Below are 17641 nucleotides of genomic sequence, written 5' to 3' on the forward strand. Positions count from 1 at the left end.
CGGAAAAACAAGTATCTACAAAAAGGTGCCATATATACATAAATAGCAGCGTATTCACATTGTCTGCTTGTGTTCGTTTTGGTTTGGAAATTTAATTGTTCCTGATGTTTTGACAGTTACATGGTGCACTTAAGGCGGCAAAAGTGCACAGATGTAACGGGGACCAAAGATTAAAAGTGAGTGCAATCCACGAAATTCACAGTTCTATTTATGTATGCCCAAAGAAAAAAGAGCTATTAACAATAAATTTAAAATAAAATTATTCAAAAGTATCGTTTATGAAATGGGGAATTATGAAAATTTAAAAATTTTACTTAGTGTACTGGCAGTACAAGGAATCCTACCTGTCAATGTGGAAATTACGAACGGAATTCCCAATTTTGTTAGATTAGTTTTACACCTAAGTAGAATAACAGTAAAGCTATGGAGATCTCTTCTGTTCTGTAGTTCAGTTTGTTCGTTGATAACTGTACCTAGCTGATGACTAAAAATTTCGATTTGTTTCAGAATATTCATTTCTGCCTTTTTTTTTATTTGAAGTTTGTCGTATATGTTTCGTAGAGGTGCTTTTATTATGCAACTAAACAGAGGATAAGGGCTTAAAGAGCCTAAGCCAGTTATGAAATGAAGAAAAGTTTGAATGAATAACAGCCTATGTGGAAGAATCCGCATTCACTTAACAACACATCTAACGCTCATGCTGTCAGCACATCTAGGAGAAGACGCGCCCTTATTCGCTCATGGAAAAAAAAGGTTCTGAGACGGCACTTTCCTGGTTCTATTTATTGAGACATATTTTCATACTCACTGAGCGCTAGCAAGCAAGGGATCGACCTTTACTATGAGTAAGAAACGTGGCCTCTAAATGGCGTTAGCAAGACCACAAGTACGTCCTTTCCAGACGACAAGGTGTCAGAGCAAACCGGTAGTGTTATTATTAGAACAAGAAATTGAGGTAGCAGCTTCCTCGTGGAGCCGGAATGTTTTTCCCGGTCAGTTCTCAACCTCCCTGCGTCAACTTGCACGGCCGCAAGCGCGTCCCTCCTCTCTGCTGCTGGGGCGAGCTGCTCTTCTCGGACCATAAAGCCCAACTGTCCCTCGAGTTGCTCCCCAGTATGGTGTGTAACAGCCGGAAATGCCTTAATGTGCCCCTCGTGTGCCTTCTGTGCGGTTTTCTTTCCGGACTTATTGCTTTTCCCCGGAAACCGCTCTCGGCGAGACGTATTCTGTTCCGACAACAGTTGCGGTTAAGTCAACAGTCCAATACTCTAGTGGCCAAACTGTCCTTCGATTCCGGTCTCATCACGTGCAGTGTTCACCCCTTCACTGGTTTAGTTGTACCCCATTAAATACTTCATAATGCAAATTTCACCGTTTCCAAAGAATCCTAAAATATTTTCGGTCAAAGTGTCATATAGAAGCAGTCACAAGAGGGACTCTGTGGATCCGTGCCACCAACAATTGATACATGTCGAATGCTCCATTGCAAGTTGGTTTCCTCCAAACACAAGGCAGTACAACTAATGTGTACAGGAGATTTGCATGAATATTCCTAAGGCATACCTTTTCCGGTAAGTTTATTTCTCCAACAGACTACTGGTAATAAGTAGGCTTTTCTACGTAAATCATTTTTTATTCGATAAATTCGTTATTGCTGATCCAATTATTGGTACATCGGCCACCAATTTCTGTAAACTGTTGCTGCAGTAACAACGCAATTGAGGATTATCTCCTCACGTCTCACCAACCTGGTGAACCACAGCTTGGGATCAGGATACCCTTTTACTAAGTTGCAGATTTCTCCTGTAAGTGGATCGAGAAATTAATTAATACTTCGATCCCTTATCATATTGCCTCTATTTATGTACGCCAGCAAACCTAAATTATTAACATGGACCTATAGCGCACTTCCCAGATTTTTGCGATTATTTTTTATGCGGACGTTGTTGTACATTTTCTCATGTTGTCTGAGGGTTTATATTTTGCAGAATTATGGTGCAGAAGACAAAGCAGAAAATGAATCCATGAACAGAAAATACGGACTCTTAGGTTGGAGACCTGTTATACATTTGATTCAACAAGTCTGTGACGAATATCATGGTAATAACATAGCTGCTCACTGGCTGTTCGTGTGAACTTCCGATTTGTCTAATGATGGTTAGACAACCGAAGCCCGTAAATACGATTCAGACTAAAGCGATTTGTACTCTATCTTCGCATCTGTGGAAAGTTAATGATTGCAAGTATTATTATCTGCCAATCCGTTAGAGTATAACATGGACAGTAATGGTACCCTCATATTCCTTTGTGGCAAACTCTTAGACAATGAAGGAGGCGCAGCATGTCATTGAATCCCGAATCGAGTCACGGATCTGTCTATATATTCCACAAAAACCTGCTTCCTGCTGTATTGAATTACAATGTCTTTCCAAATTTCTGATAGAAGAATATGCGCTTAGTAATGTGTACAAGTGGAGCTAATTTAAGACCCAAAAGGCATCAGAAAAGGACCTGATATCTTTGAGCATCTGATCTTCAAATCACACTCTCCGTCTTGTGTTACTTGACGAAGCTGAGATACCGACTTCCGTAAATACGTAACTATTCTACTGAGCCTGTGCAGCAAGCGACTTAGACGCTCACTTTACATTGACTGATTATAAAACACAACCGTTCACAAGTACCAAAATTTCAGCGGCGTTTTGCGATCTAGTAGTCTAATGTGTGGTAATGGAACAAACGTGCAAACGAAACAAAGCAAACTACGACTAGTACTTCTACATGCAAAGAGCACTGACGATAGAGGATAAACGAAAGCCAGTAGGGATCTGGCATGAAGTCCCGAATCGTCTATGGTGCTGTGCAAGGATTGCGCCGTTGAAACAATGCCTTAATACCGAAGCACTTGTGCCTTCCTGGAGGACTCATTTGCATTGGTGTACTTGGAGTCGCAGCAGAGCATTGGGCCCTTCGCGAAAACTTCCCCTTGCTGCCAGGGAGCGGCGGTGACGATGACGAGTGGCAGTACCAGCGTTGGAGGGCAGGGGAACTGGAGGGCCTTTTGTCCACCGTGGACCCACACGCGGCCACCGAGTCGCGAAACAGGCTCCCTTCCAGGGGGCCTTCTGCAGCCGTTTGCTTGCGCTCAGTTCAGCACCCAGCATGTTCAACATATGGTTTCATTCCATAATTGATTCCAGCTGCACAGATTACAAATATTGTTAGTCATTATGGTGATTTAACGTTCTGCTTAAGTAACTTAAAAATTTTCTGCGTGAAGGTGAAAACTGCAGATGGTTTGGTACATGCTTTTAATCCTTTAAGTGACATTGTTAAATATAGAGGTTGTTTCAAAATCTTTGCGACAAATATCTAAAGGTGATATATCACGTCATGGGGAAGAACTTTTATTAGAGACAGAATGTTTACTGATGCTTCACAGCGACGCCAGGCGTCGTTTAAGACTGGTTATGCCCCTGAGAGACAGCATGGTATAGGCATTCTGCGGCGTTTATATAGGATGTGTGTTGCCTATAAGCCAGTCAATCCACTCCACGTGAAATGTAGTAGACCGAGTTTTAAAACGTCTCTCTCCTCTCAGACACATTCATTCATAGATTTTTCTTATCAAATTATGCAGTAAATTGCAGAGAACCGTCCAAGTAGCAACATTAATCTTGTTTATTACGTGATGACTACTTTCGCGTCTACGCTTATTATCAATTGATCCCCTAAGCTATGCAATAACATCCATTACGACAGTCACAGGCCTATTCATTCTAGTTAAACACATTTTGTAAATTAGTGCAAGGCTGGCCAGCCTCCGTAGCTGAGGGGTCAGCATGGCAGAATGCAAGCAAGAGGCCCAGGTTCGTTTTTCGGGCGGGTCGGAGATTTTTCTTCTTTCAGGGATTGGATATTGTGTTGTTTTCATCGACACGCAAGTCGCCAAAGTGGCGTCACCTGCAAAAACTTCCACCAAGCGATCAGTCTCCTCAGTGGGAGGCCCTAGCCACACCCACGTTTCATTTCACTGCAGGGCTGAACTTCATTCTCCTAAAAAGATGAACGAAGTTTAGCCCAGTACTAATTTACAAGATGTGTTTAACTGGAATAACCGTCATGTGGCTGTCGTAACGGGTGTTATTACATAACTTAGTGGGTGATTTGATAATGAAGTTACATTGGAAACTTATCATCAAGTAATAAGGAAAATTAAATTCACAACTCGGACGGTTCGTTGTTATGTGTTGCACAATTCGGTAAACCATACAGTTCCTGATGTCATACTTTCCAGAATACTGGAAATTAGTAAACTAAGTTTTCTTGTTGAAAATCACTCTGTCAGGTTACTGGGACAGGTATTATGCAGATTCAGCACACCTGAGTAGTAGACCTCGCTAGTTCGGTGAAATCCCGTTATTCCATGGCTGGGAAGCGTCAGCGAACCGTTTGTTTCTAGCAAAACTTGTATCCCATGACGTGATCTATCACCCCTAGACGTTTGTCACAAAGACTTTGAATCACCTTGTACGATGGTGCGCTGAAAAGTAACGCCTCCGAATTTTTATATGAAAACTCTTAAATCTTTTAAAATAAAATAAACTTTATTAGCATTCTACATCTTTCTCGTTCATATCTACATATTTGCAGCCCTCTGCCGCTAGAGGCCTCCGAACTGTAGCGTGTAACGTGGCGATGTGCAGGTGCGTGAGGAATAGCGTGCTGTAATCGTATTTCGAATTCGTGAAATCCGTCCACATATGGAACACCCTCTCTTTCAGCATGACAACGCCAGACCACACACAAGCGCTGGGACATGTGCAACAGTCTGACGCCTTGAGTTCACTGTCGTCGATCATCCTCCATGCAGTTGGGCAGACGCTCAGGAATTTTAGCCTATAAATTGCCAACATCTTGCAGCTAAGAGAGCTCACTGCGCTGAAGAAGTAGGGATAACTGGTGAAAAAGGGCGAATATGTCAAGATGTTTTGATTATATGTCTTCAAAGTTGTTTCCACTTTGATAGTGATAAAGCATTACAAGCAGCGGTGAGGATGTGGCTCCGTCAGCGAAGTCAAACATTTCTGCATTGACGCTATCAACAAACTGGTCTGTGTTTGAAATGTGTTCGCCGCCAGGGTAACTATATTGAGAAATACATATGTAGACATAAAGAATAAAGATGTGGAATGTTAACAACCTTTGTTTTATTTAAAAAGCTTCAAGAGTTTTCACATAATAAATTCGAGGGCCTTACTTTTAAGTGCGCTCTCTTACACTGAAGCGCCAAGGAAACTGGTATACGTATGCGTATTCAGTTACAGAGATGTGTAAATTGGCAGAACATGGCGCTGCGGTCTGCAACGCCTAAATAAGACAAAAAGCATCTGGCGCAGTTGTTAGATCGGTTACTGCTGCTACAATGGCATGTTGTCAAGATTTAAGTGAGTTTGAACGTGGTGTTACAGTGGCACACGAGCGATGGGATACAGCATCTCCGAGGGAGCGATTAAGTGGGGATTTTCCCGTGTGACCATTTCAGAATGTCACGAATCCGGTAAAACATCAAATCTCCGATATCTCTGCTGCCGGAAAGGATCCTCTAAGAACAGGACGATCGACGACTGAAGAGAATCGTTCAGCATGACAAAAAACAACCCTTTCGCAAATTTTTGCATATTTCAATGCTGAGCCATCAACAAGTGTCAGCGTGAGAACCATTCAACGAAACTTCATCGATATGGGCGTCCGGAGCCGAAGGACCACTCGTGTATCCATGATGACTGCACGATACAAAGCTTAACGCCTTGCCTGCATCCGTCAACTCTGACATTGGACAGTTGATGACTGGAAACACATTTCCTGGTCGGACGAGTCTCGTTTTAAATACAGGGTTATTACAAATGATTGAAGCGATTTCACAGCTCTACAATAACTTTATTATTTGAGATATTTTCACAATGCTTTGCACACACATACAAAACTCAAAAAGTTTTTTTAGGCATTCACAAATGTTCGATATGTGCCCCTTTAGTGATTCAGCAGACATCAAGCCGATAATCAAGTTCCTCCCACACTCGGTGCAGCATGTCCCCATCAATGAGTTCGAAAGCATCGTTGATACGAGCTCGCAGTTCTGGCACGTTTCTTGGTAGAGGAGGTTTAAACACTGACTCTTTCACATAACCCCACAGAAAGAAATCGCATGGGGTTAAGTTGGGAGAGCGTGGAGGCCATGACATGAATTGCTGATCATGATCTCCACCACGACCGATCCATCGGTTTTCCAATCTCCTGTTTAAGAAATGCCGAACATCATGATGGAAGTGCGGTGGAGCACCATCCTGTTGAAAGATGAAGTCGGCGCCGTCGCCGGCCGAAGTGGCCGTGCGGTTAAAGGCGCTGCAGTCTGGAACCGCAAGACCGCTACGGTCGCAGGTTCGAATCCTGCCTCGGGCATGGATGTTTGTGATGTCCTTAGGTTAGTTAGGTTTACCTAGTTCTAAGTTCTAGGGGACTAATGACCTCAGCAGTTGAGTCCCATAGTGCTCAGAGCCATTTGAACCATTTCGGCGCCGTCGGTCTCCAGTTGTGGCATGAACCAATTTTTCCAGCATGTCCAGATACACGTGTCCTGTAACGTTTTTTTCGCAGAAGAAAAAGGGGCCGTAAACTTTAAACCGTGAGATTGCACAAAACACGTTAACTTTTGGTGAACTGCGAATTTGCTGCACGAATGCGTGAGGATTCTCTACCGCCCAGATTCGCACATTGTGTCTGTTCACTTCACCATTAAGAAAAAATGTTGCTTCATCACTGAAAACAAGTTTCACGCTGAACGCATCCTCTTCCATGAGCTGTTGCAACCGCGCCGAAAATCCAATGCGTTTGACTTTGTCATCGGGTGTCAGGGCTTGTAGCAATTGTAAACGGTAAGGCTTCTGCTTTAGCCTTTTCCGTAAGATTTTCCAAACCGTCGGCTGTGGTACGTTTAGCTCCCTGCTTGCTTTATTCGTCGACTTCCGCGGGCCACGCGTGAAACTTGCCCGCACGCGTTCAACCGTTTCTTCGCTCACTGCAGGCCGACCCGTTGATTTCCCCTTACAGAGGCATCCAGAAGCTTTAAACTGCGCATACCATCGCCGAATGGAGTTAGCAGTTGGTGGATCTTTGTTGAACTTCGTCCTGAAGTGTCGTTGATCTGTTATGACTGACTGATGTGAGTACATTTCAAGCAAGACATACGCTTTCTCGGCTCCTGTCGCCATTTTGTCTCACTGCGTTCTCGAGCGCTCTGGCGGCAGAAACCTAAAGTGCGGCTTCAGCCGAACAATACTTTATGAGTTTTTCTACGTATCTGTAGTGTGTCGTGACCATATGTCAATGAATGGAGCTACAGTGAATTTATGAAAACGCTTCAATCATTTGTAATAGCCCTGTATATCGAGCGGCTGGACGTGTACGGGTATGGAGCCAACCTCATGAATCCCTGGAACCTGCATATCAATAGGGGACTGCTCAAGCTGGTGGAGGCTCTGTAGTGGTGTGGAGCGTGTGCAGTTAGATTGATATGGCACCCCTGATGCGTCTAGATACGACTCTGACAGGTGACACGTAGGTAAGCTTCCTGTCGGATCACCTGCATCCATTCATGTCCATTGTACATTCCGACAGACTTGGGCAATTCCAGCAGGATAATGCGACACCGCACACGTCCGGAATTCCTATAGTGTGGTTCCAGGAACACACTTTTGAGTTTAAACATTTCCGAGGGCCACCAAACTCCCCAGACGTGAACATTATTGAGCATACCTGCGATTCCCTGCAACGTGCTGTTCAGAAATTATCTCCACCCATTCGTATTCTTACGATTCTTGCGGGATTCGTGGTGTAAATTCCCTCCAGCACTACTTCAGTCCAGTCCATGACACGTCGTGTTGTGGCACTTCTTCGTGTTCGCTGGGGCCCTACACGATATTAGCTCTTCATTGTATACATCAATGATAAATGACTGGAATTACCGTGTATAGCCATGTATAATTGTTTTCCTACTGATTCATTCGTATCAGTTTTCATCACACGATACCTCACAATGTCTGCCTCTGTAGATGAGTTATCAGCGCGGTTGGCTACCATGTGGGAGAAAACGGTTCGACTCCCGGTACTATCTAGGATTTTTTCTTCATGCAAAGACTGGAATGTGGTCCAGTCAATCTCGGGATGGCAGTTGAGAAGCTGCTTGAACGAGAAGCAGTACTGCTTATTCCACGACCTTCTATACCGCATCCAGATGACGTCATTGGCCGAGGATGACACAGTGGTCGATCGAGCCAGAATGGCGGTGCTTGTTTGCATACTTACCGGAAATCTAAAAATAGCTTATAAATTGAGCGGGTTCATTCATTGAGTAAATAATGACATGTATGCATTGTTAAGTTGGAAAAAACTTTTACCATTTCAAGGGTTAACGGAGGTCAGAAAGGGATTGTAATATGCTGTGAGCAAAGCGAACACAGAGTAATGCAGTGATCCTCGGATGCAAAGGTACAGTTCGGTGGTTGATGTCGCTGCAGGAATACCGCAACTTAGGGTTGTTGTAGTGCTGCCGGCCGACGTGGCCGTGCGGTTAAAGGCGCTGCAGTCTGGAACCGCAAGACCGCTACGGTCGCAGGTTCGAATCCTGCCTCGGGCATGGATGTTTGTGATGTCCTTAGGTTAGTTAGGTTTAACTAGTTCTAAGTTCTAGGGGACTAATGACCTCAGCAGTTGAGTCCCATAGTGCTCAGAGCCATTTTTTTTGTTGTAGTGCTCTTACATTGCACTGAATGAACCTATACAGTACATGAGGTGCATATCGGCCAACTCTTCATCCTACCCATACTGCTGTGTGTCATTGTCACCGTCCAACTAACACTGCTGGAAAAACAAACCCTAGTAATAACCGATCAGTAATGAATGCACACTTGAAGGCTGCTGTCAACAGCATGTGCCGTGTGTGAATAGAACAAGTTTCTTTCCAAATAAGACACGCAGCGCATACAACCGACAACTGCAGTGTTGTGCAGTATTTTTAGTGCTATGCACATAGACTTTATTTAATTTTACATTTGAAAAACAGGAAGTGCAATTTGTAGTCCTCATATGTGGCTGGGTTGTTTGGGGAAGGAGACGAAACAGCGAGGTCATCGGTCTCATCGGATTAGGGAAGGACGGGGAAGGAAGCCGACCGTGCCCTTTCAAAGGAACCATCGCGGCACCTAAATCAGGATGACCGGACGCGGGACTGAACCGTCGTCCTCCCGAATGCGAGTCCAGTCCCTCGTATGTGACTATGTGACTTGTTGATATAGACTAACTAATAAACAGTTATTTTTTAAAAGATATTCGTATGGAGTGTGCAGCCATGTATGGATGAGAAATATGAACGATAAACAGTTTAGACAAGAAGAGAATTGAAGCTTTTGAAATGTGGTGCTACAGAAGAATGCTGAAGATTAGATGGATAGATCGCGTAACTAATGAAGAAATTTTTGGCGGCACCTGACTAAAACGGAGAATGGGTTGGTAGCACACATTCTGTGACAGCAGGGGATCGCTAGTTTAGTATTGCAGGGGAGTGTGAGGTGTAAAAATCGTAGAGGGATGGTTCAAATGGCTCTGAGCACTATGGGACTTAACATCTGAGGTCATCAGTCCCCTAGAACTTAGAACTACTTAAACCTAACTAACCTAAGGTCATCACACACATCCATGCCCGAGACAGGATTCGAACCTGCGACCGTAGCAGTCGCGCGGTTCCGGACTGAAGCGCCTAGAACCGTTCGGCCACCGCGGCCGGCTTTGTAGAGGGAGACCAGTAGATGAATACAGTAAGCAGATTCAGTAGGATTTAGGCTGCAGTAGTTATTCGGAGGTGAAGAGGCTGGCACAAGATAGAGCAGGATGGGAAGCTGCATCAAATCTGTCCTCGAAATAAAGACCACAATGACAACAACAAAGATGAGGCACACTTTGTAGTATAACTTGTTTTCCCCAGTGGTCCTACTTCACCATATCCTTCCAGGGTTCTGGCAATTAATTATATTTATTTGATCCAGTCAAAAATACTTGAAAAGTGTAGAGCAAAGAATAAAATAAAAATTATATTCGCTGTAAGAGGTTTGCATTTACGATAGACCTACGACCTTAGACTATCTCTTGTAAGCCCGCTGTTACTCTACTGTATCCTACAGTAAGAAAAATAATCAGCAGGTCCTTATTTTTCCTTTTCTTTCTCACTATGAACCGCCTCACTGGTCAAATTAGAACTAAAAGAATAACTGCAAAATCCTAGATTTGTAGCTGTATTTTTGGCAATCGCTAGAACTCAGCAGTAACATTTCTATCGTTGGATGTGATGACTTAATACAATTAATTACCGGTGGTTTAAAAATTATAGCTGTGCATATTTATCAGGTGTCATCAGAAACGATTTTCTGAATCGATTAGAGAGACAGTGCTTCGAAGCGCAATGTCGCGCAAAAGGATCATCTCAACACTACACCCAGTCGCCCGCTCTTTTCATTCACGGCTAATGGGAGGGAGTATGTGAGTGAGGGATGGGTGACGTAATGGACAACGAGTGCTGCTTCGAGAACGGTAAATTACAACGACTGCAACGGACGTACGCGAGATCACAGGGAGCAGCGTAAGTGTTGAAGGCAGCGAAAGAGAATTAATAAGGAGATGCGGGCCGGAGATGCGCACGCCCTGTTTGAGCACTTCGGCAGGGCTTCACACTTCGCTCCCCCCGCTCCCAGTTTGAAGCTGCTAAAAAAGAGAGGGGGCACGCCATTAGTTTCGATTTCTTTATAACAGAGAAACGGCGCTACCGGCTAAGGGGGGAAAATGTGTTCCAGTCGAATTTGTAGATGGGGCCGCTTCTGTATAATGAGTGCACGGCGAACGGGCGCGCATAGTAGACGCTGTGAGGGTGTCCGCAGAAAGGCGACGGTCTGTTGCTGGATGTGCCACGCGATTAAGCGGACCGCCAGCGCAAACCCAGCAGCCCGTCTGGGCGTCTGCGCGGAACCGCTACCCGCTCCGCGGTAATGAGGAGACGCCGAAGCCTGGACGTGAATGTCGCGCAAAGCTTCCGCCTCACTCGACACGCTTCGCTTCGAATGGTCCAATACGTCCCATCGTTTCTGGTCCAATATCTGTCGCTCTCTGGTACACTAAAAAATAATTGTTATGGCACTGCTCGCGGTAAAATAAAATACAATGTAGCTTGAGCAGCACTTTCATTCAAGAATGGCATTTTCATTCAGTTTGATCTACACGACGAAAAATATTGAAGCGCATGATACACACTCGCAGGATTTGGTTACAATCTTAATAAAAAAGACAGTTGCTTCTTATGATATTCTGTCCGACATGTAGGTTGATGTAGCTGTCCACGCTAGTCTGTTCTGTGCAGGCCGCCTCATCTCTGCGCAGTTACCACAATCTACTAACCCACATCCATTTGAGCCTGCTCACTGTACTCAACCCTCGGTCTCGGTCTACAGTTTTTAACACTCCTCCATTTCCCTCCAAATTAACGATTACTTGACGCCTCAGGGTGTGTCCTATCTACCGGTCCCTTCTTTTAGTGCAGCTGTGCCATAATTTGGTCCCCCCAATTCGTTTCAGTATCTCTCCATTAATTGTTCATCAGTCCATTTAAGCTTCAGCATCCTTCTGTAACACCACTTTTCAAAACCTTCTATTGTCTTCTCTGCGCTGTTTGTCGCCCACGTTTCACTTGCGTACAGGGCTACACTCCAGATAAATACTTTCAAAAAAGACATCCTAAAACTTGAATCTATATTCGATGTTAACAAATTTCTTCAGAAACGCTTTTCTTGCCATTGCCAACCTACATTTTATATCCTCTCTACTTCGCACATCACCAGTTATTTAGCTGTCCAAATAGCACAACTGGTCTATTACTTCCAGTATTTTATATTCAGATCTAATTCCCTCAGAATCGACTATACTCCGTTCTTTTCCTTTCCTTTTGTTACTATTCGCCTTAAGATCTCTTTTCAAGGCACTGTCAGTTCTTAATTCCGTTCAACAGCTCTGCCAAGTTGTCATTGCAAAGCTGCAAATGGTTTTTTTCTTCTCCCTTTAATTCTTTTTTCAGTTTTCTCCCGTGTTAAATTTACTGAATGCACAATATTCAGATTACACAACACCGGAAAGTGACTAAATCCCTATAAACTACCTTCTCATCTATAACTTCCTTTCATGTGATTCGTCTCTTATAATTGTAGCCTTGTCTCTGACGAAGTGTAGATACGTTCCCATTGTCTGTATTCTATCCCTGCTACTTTCAGAATGTCAAAGGTCGTATTCCATTCAACACTGTCAATCGCTTTATCTAAATCTTCAAATACTGTAAAAGTATTTTTGCTTTTCTCCAACCTGTCTTCTAACAAGGTCAGTATAGCCATGTATGTTCTTACATTTCTCCAAAACCCAAACTAATGTTGCCCGAGGTCGTCTTTTACCGGTTATTCCATTCTTATCTCAATAATTCGTGTCTATATTTTGAAGCATAACTCATTAAACTGATAGTTCGGTAAAATTCGCACCTGTCAGTAACTGCCTTCTTTGGGAAAGGAATAATGAGACAAAAAGAATATTTCACTAGTACACCAAGCTCGCTCGCTCTTTCACTGCCAAATGAGTGTCGAGTCTAGGTGGCTGTAAAACAGCAACAGAGGTGTTTTGCTTTCTCCGTTTCAGCAGCTGCAGTTCAGCCACAGCTGTGCGAAGTGATTTCCGTCGAGTTTACGATGACGCACCTCCAGCAGTGTGAAGGGCGCACGGATGTCGCACTGCATAGTTTGCCTCCAACGTCCTTCCATCTCACGGTATATGATCTTGCATTTATTGGGGTTTGTGAAAGACTCCGTTCAAGTGCCCCGACAACAACTGTGGGCGAAATGGAACCTTGGATAGCTACAGTTTGAAAGGAGTTCCTCCTGAGATGTGTATGGGACGAGCTGGACTATGGTAGAATGTTTGTCGAATGTTCGGCGGAGGACACTTTGAAATTTGTGAAAAGTAAATAAATAATCTGATCCTAAAAGTAACCGTAAAAAGTTCCGCGAGGTCGCATGTATATGCGTGTAAAAGATATACCCTTGTAAAACCCGACGGCTTTTTGGAAATAACTTTGTAGTCTATGTGTAAGCTAAAATTAACCCCGAGATTCTATCTTCATTTATTTAGAAGATATAGTCTTTCGAAATCGGATGAATCTTTTTGAAGCAGGTTGTATTATGTCAGCTACTACGACGCTTCCACTTACTATAGGCTGTTAGATAAACGTATATGCGAGACTAGTTTCTTAAGTTGATGTGGATTCTCATATTCTTATTTTATCATGATGACTGTTGAACGTGGGCTTTGTCCGACAAATGCTCAGTGTGGTAAATAAAAGTTTGTAGTGCAGACAATTGGTTTCTAAAGATAGTGTAAGGTAGTGTCGCCGGCCTGTGTAGCCGAGCGGTTCTAGGCGCTTCAGTCTGAAACCGTGCGACCACTACGGTCGCAGGTTCGACTCTTGCCTCGGGCATGGATGTGTGTGATGTCCTTAGGTTAGTTAGGTTTTTCGTGGATCTAGGTTCTAGGGGACATATGACCTCAGATGTTAAGTCCCATAGCGCTCAGAGCCATTTGAACCATTTTTAAGATATTGTCGTTTAAACAATTTCAATTTTCTGCAGAGCATGAATACTACGGAAGAAAATGTAATTATTTGATTTTTGACCATAAAATGTTTTCGTTGTGTTTCTAAAAATTGTTCAAATGGCTCTGAGCACTATGTGACTTAACATCTGTGGTCATCAGTCCCCTAGAACTTAGAACTACTTAAACCTAACTAACCTAAGGACATCACACACATCCATGCCCGAGGCAGGAATCGAACCTGCGACCGTAGCAGTCGTGCGGTTCCGGACTGAGCGCCTAGAACCGCTCAGCCACCGCGGCCGGCGTTGTGTTTCTAAAAAGACTTTTTTGCATTCTGTAAGTATGTTAGTTAAATGTTCCATAGATCATTTGAACGATTCTTTTAACGAAATGACGTAGGACGGGTCAGTTTGCAGGATATGTGTACATGATTAGTGTTAACCTTAATGAAACATTATTGTTTTAGCCCTAGTCGTACAACTACAATTAAAAACAAGATTTCTTTCGGGCTGTCATTTTTTAAGTAAAAATTCGTCTTTGGAATGGAAGGAGTTAAGGAAAAATAATTTCAAGTTGGATTTAAAACTTGTTTCGCTACCTGTGACCTATTTTATGGTACTGCACAAATGATAAAACTTTAATGTGAAAAAGGTAGCAGCAAGGCCAAGATAGTTAATTACAGAACGACTCTCCTTAGACCATAATTAGTGCAAGGGCATTAGAGAGCCTGCATCTCATGTTCGTCTGGCGGAATTTTTCAGTTTGTTTACTGTCAGCTACGTAACTCGTTTTCCGCCTGACACTGCATTCCGCAAAATGCGACAACGTGCTAAGTGGCGGCCACAACAACACCGTCGAGCCGCACTGTCCGACGCGGCAGCACTTTCGAGGCGTGCTGTGAGGGCGGCCCGCACAGTATCCGGCGATTGGGACCGCGTTGCGTGTTTTACGGGTAAACATCAAAAGCGACCTTTCGCTAGTGAATGAATAAGTTACACCTCCGAGTTTATGATCAGCTTCCCTTTCGAGCCGCGCTTTTTCCTCTTTTTTCGGCGAGCGTTAGACCAGTAATCGACATAGAATATGCGATGACATGACAGCGGGGCGGACGAGGGCGCGAGTTCGCCAAACAATGAATTGTATTTTTAATGCGCCGCCGCTGCCGCTGGCTGCGTAATTGCGATAGCGTCGCGCGCCCGATGATCCATAAATGTCGCCGTGCGCAGCGGATAAACAGAATGCAGAACGCACGGCGCCATTGGCTAATATATTTCGGCCTGACAAGTTCGGGCTTTAATTCCGAGCTTCCGCCCCCACGAATACCAGCACAGGTGCGACACTTGGGGAAAAAATATACGACTATACGTATTTATTCTGTGGTGACAAAAATGAGATGTGGCAACACACGTAATGTCACGGTAATGATATTCCGAAATTCAAATGCGGGCGACGAATGTTGCTGACATCGCTCACTTTTGACGTATAAGGCCGCCGCCGGAAAATTACAATATTGTAAATCGCCTAAACCGGTTTGACATCTGACGGTCGGCTCAGAGTATCGGAATTCGAAGTAAACTGCTGGCACAATGTGGGTCTTACCTTCATTTCGATTTACCTCTCTGCAGACGAAACTGTTGCGATACGAAGCAAACCGCGAACTTAAACCTAGGGGCAAATAGACAATAAGGTGTGCAGCGTTTGTGTAGCTTATATAACGGGTGATAGCGGTATAAGTGTAGATATTTTTATCGGTGGCTGAGGACAGATTACTGAACAACATTAAACCAGTATTTGATTCATTCGCAGATTAATAATTGTAGGATTTAGGAGTAGTACGTTTTTAGATTGGTTAGTACCTCGAAGTAAATATGGTATGGGCAAGCAATGAGTGCTTAATTTTTCCTCGGCAGCAGGTCAGATGTTGAAGTGTGAATGCATGGACACAAAACGGTTAGTATATATTGACAGACGTAATCGACTTAGTGGTACAATTACGACCGTGCAGAAAACATAATGTAGTAAATTTTTTGACGTTTTTGTGGTAAGACTGTTAGATGCAGAGAAAGAACAACTATCACAATGAAGTGGGTATACATTGAGGTACCAATGATTTAAATATTTGCCCTCATACCCCTAACACCTTGTATATTGACTCGTTTTCTGTAAATAGTGCTGCACAGTTTAAATTTATTTTAAAAATGGTTCAAATGGCTCTGAGCACTATGCGACTTAACTTCTGAGGTCATCAGTCGCCTAGAACTTAGAACTAATTAAACCTAACTAACCTAAGGACATCACACACATCCATGCCCGAGGCAGGATTCGAACCTGCGACCGTAGCGGTCGCTCGGTTCCAGATTGTAGCGCCTAGAACCGCACGGCCACTCCGGCCGGCAAATTTATTTTAAGAACGACAATATGGAACCAATAATGTACACTTTTACAGGCAACCTTTTTCTGTCAGACGACCAGTTTCAAGTCAAGGATTAACACTGCGTCAAGGTAGGAAGGCTCCTTGTCGACAAATACATAATTATTTTTAGTTGCAGCGTCTATCACATACAGGGGCTGGAAAAATGTGGAAACACAAAAAATACCGGTAGGAAACACGTCGGCACTTAAAACAGCTTCCACTCGTCTTGGAATGGATAAATACAGGTCCGATATGGTTTTCTAGGGTATCTTATACCATTCTTCCGCAAAACAGTGGCAAGATTAGACTCAGACGTAGACCACAAGGGCACAATAACATTGAGATCTGTTGACTGTGGTCTGCAGAGAAGACGCGACAATTCATTTTCGTGCTCACAAAACCATTCTTGAACGATGTGAGCTGAGTGAACAGATATCGTACCATGGGATGGACCAGAGCAGTCAAAATAATCACATAATCCTTGGCAGTAATGCGACTTTGCAGAGTAACCATGGGGCCCATGGAATACCACAATATGGCTGCCAAGATTATCTCCGAACTTCCGCCGTGTTTCACTCCTGGGACGGAAACTCGGCCAGAAGTGTGAAAGATGACTCATCCGACCAACTGACGTTGCTGCATGGTCCTGGTTCTGTGGCTCCTCCACCACGCTTTCCTGTTACTTAGTTACGCGCAAGAGTTTGTGAGTATTGGAGGAAATTAATCAGACTATCATGTATAAATTTTATCTGTGTATGCATGGATACGTGACAGATCTGCAACTAAAAGCAGTTGTTTACTTGGCCTCAAGGAACCTTCCTTTAACTAGATGCAGTTTTAATCCATGAGGTGGAGATGGCTTTCGGTAGTTCCATGATGTCGTTCATTAAAAAAACACGTTGAGTTGAGGGAACAAACAACGAGTGGAAAATTATTCGGTCTTCGTGAAGGATCCATCCGGTCATTTGTCTATAGTGACTGAAAATAGACGCCATTAACAAGAAAGGCCGTACGGGTAGCTGAAGCACGAACCAACAGAATATGTATTCGATGTAGTAAGCGGAAGGAAACTTCGCTCGTTAATTCTCCGCAACTAGTTTTCAGTCTACAATTTTAAAATACTTTTACAACGACTTTGGCGAAAATGTGATGTTATGCAGGAGATCAGGTGAACTGGTACTGTACTGACTGATTGTACCGTATTCAACAGTCCATTACTCAACACAGTGGCAAGAGTCAAATGTTTCGGCGTTGCTGTTCACAGCGACCTAAGACGTGACGACCAGTCTAACTGTTGGGAAGCATAGTTCCAAGGTAAGGCTGAGTGGCAGGATAGATCAGCTCATATATGAAGGAGTCTAGCCGGCCGTTGTGGCCGAGCGGTTCTAGGCGCTACAGTCTGGAACCGCGCGACCGCTACGGTCGCAGGTTAGAATCCTGCCTTGGGCATGGATGTGTGTGATGTCCTTAGGTTAGTTAGGTTTAAGTAGTTCTAACAAG

The 17641-nt window shown here is 43.8% G+C and overlaps 1 protein-coding gene across 1 annotated transcript in view; it reads left to right on the top strand.

Moving 5' to 3' along the window:
- The first annotated feature begins 980 nt into the window (after nt 1-980).
- The window catches only part of LOC126449168 (SAM and SH3 domain-containing protein 1-like), a 438055-nt gene continuing 421394 nt past the window's right edge, over nt 981-17641 (top strand). Inside the window, exon 1 of the mRNA XM_050091015.1 lies at nt 981-1118. Within this exon, the coding sequence (XP_049946972.1) occupies nt 981-1118 (138 nt within the window). The remainder of the gene's footprint in view (nt 1119-17641) is intronic.

This window comes from Schistocerca serialis, chromosome 1 (genome assembly GCF_023864345.2).
Source record: "Schistocerca serialis cubense isolate TAMUIC-IGC-003099 chromosome 1, iqSchSeri2.2, whole genome shotgun sequence".
NCBI classification, from domain to species: Eukaryota; Metazoa; Arthropoda; class Insecta; order Orthoptera; family Acrididae; genus Schistocerca; species Schistocerca serialis.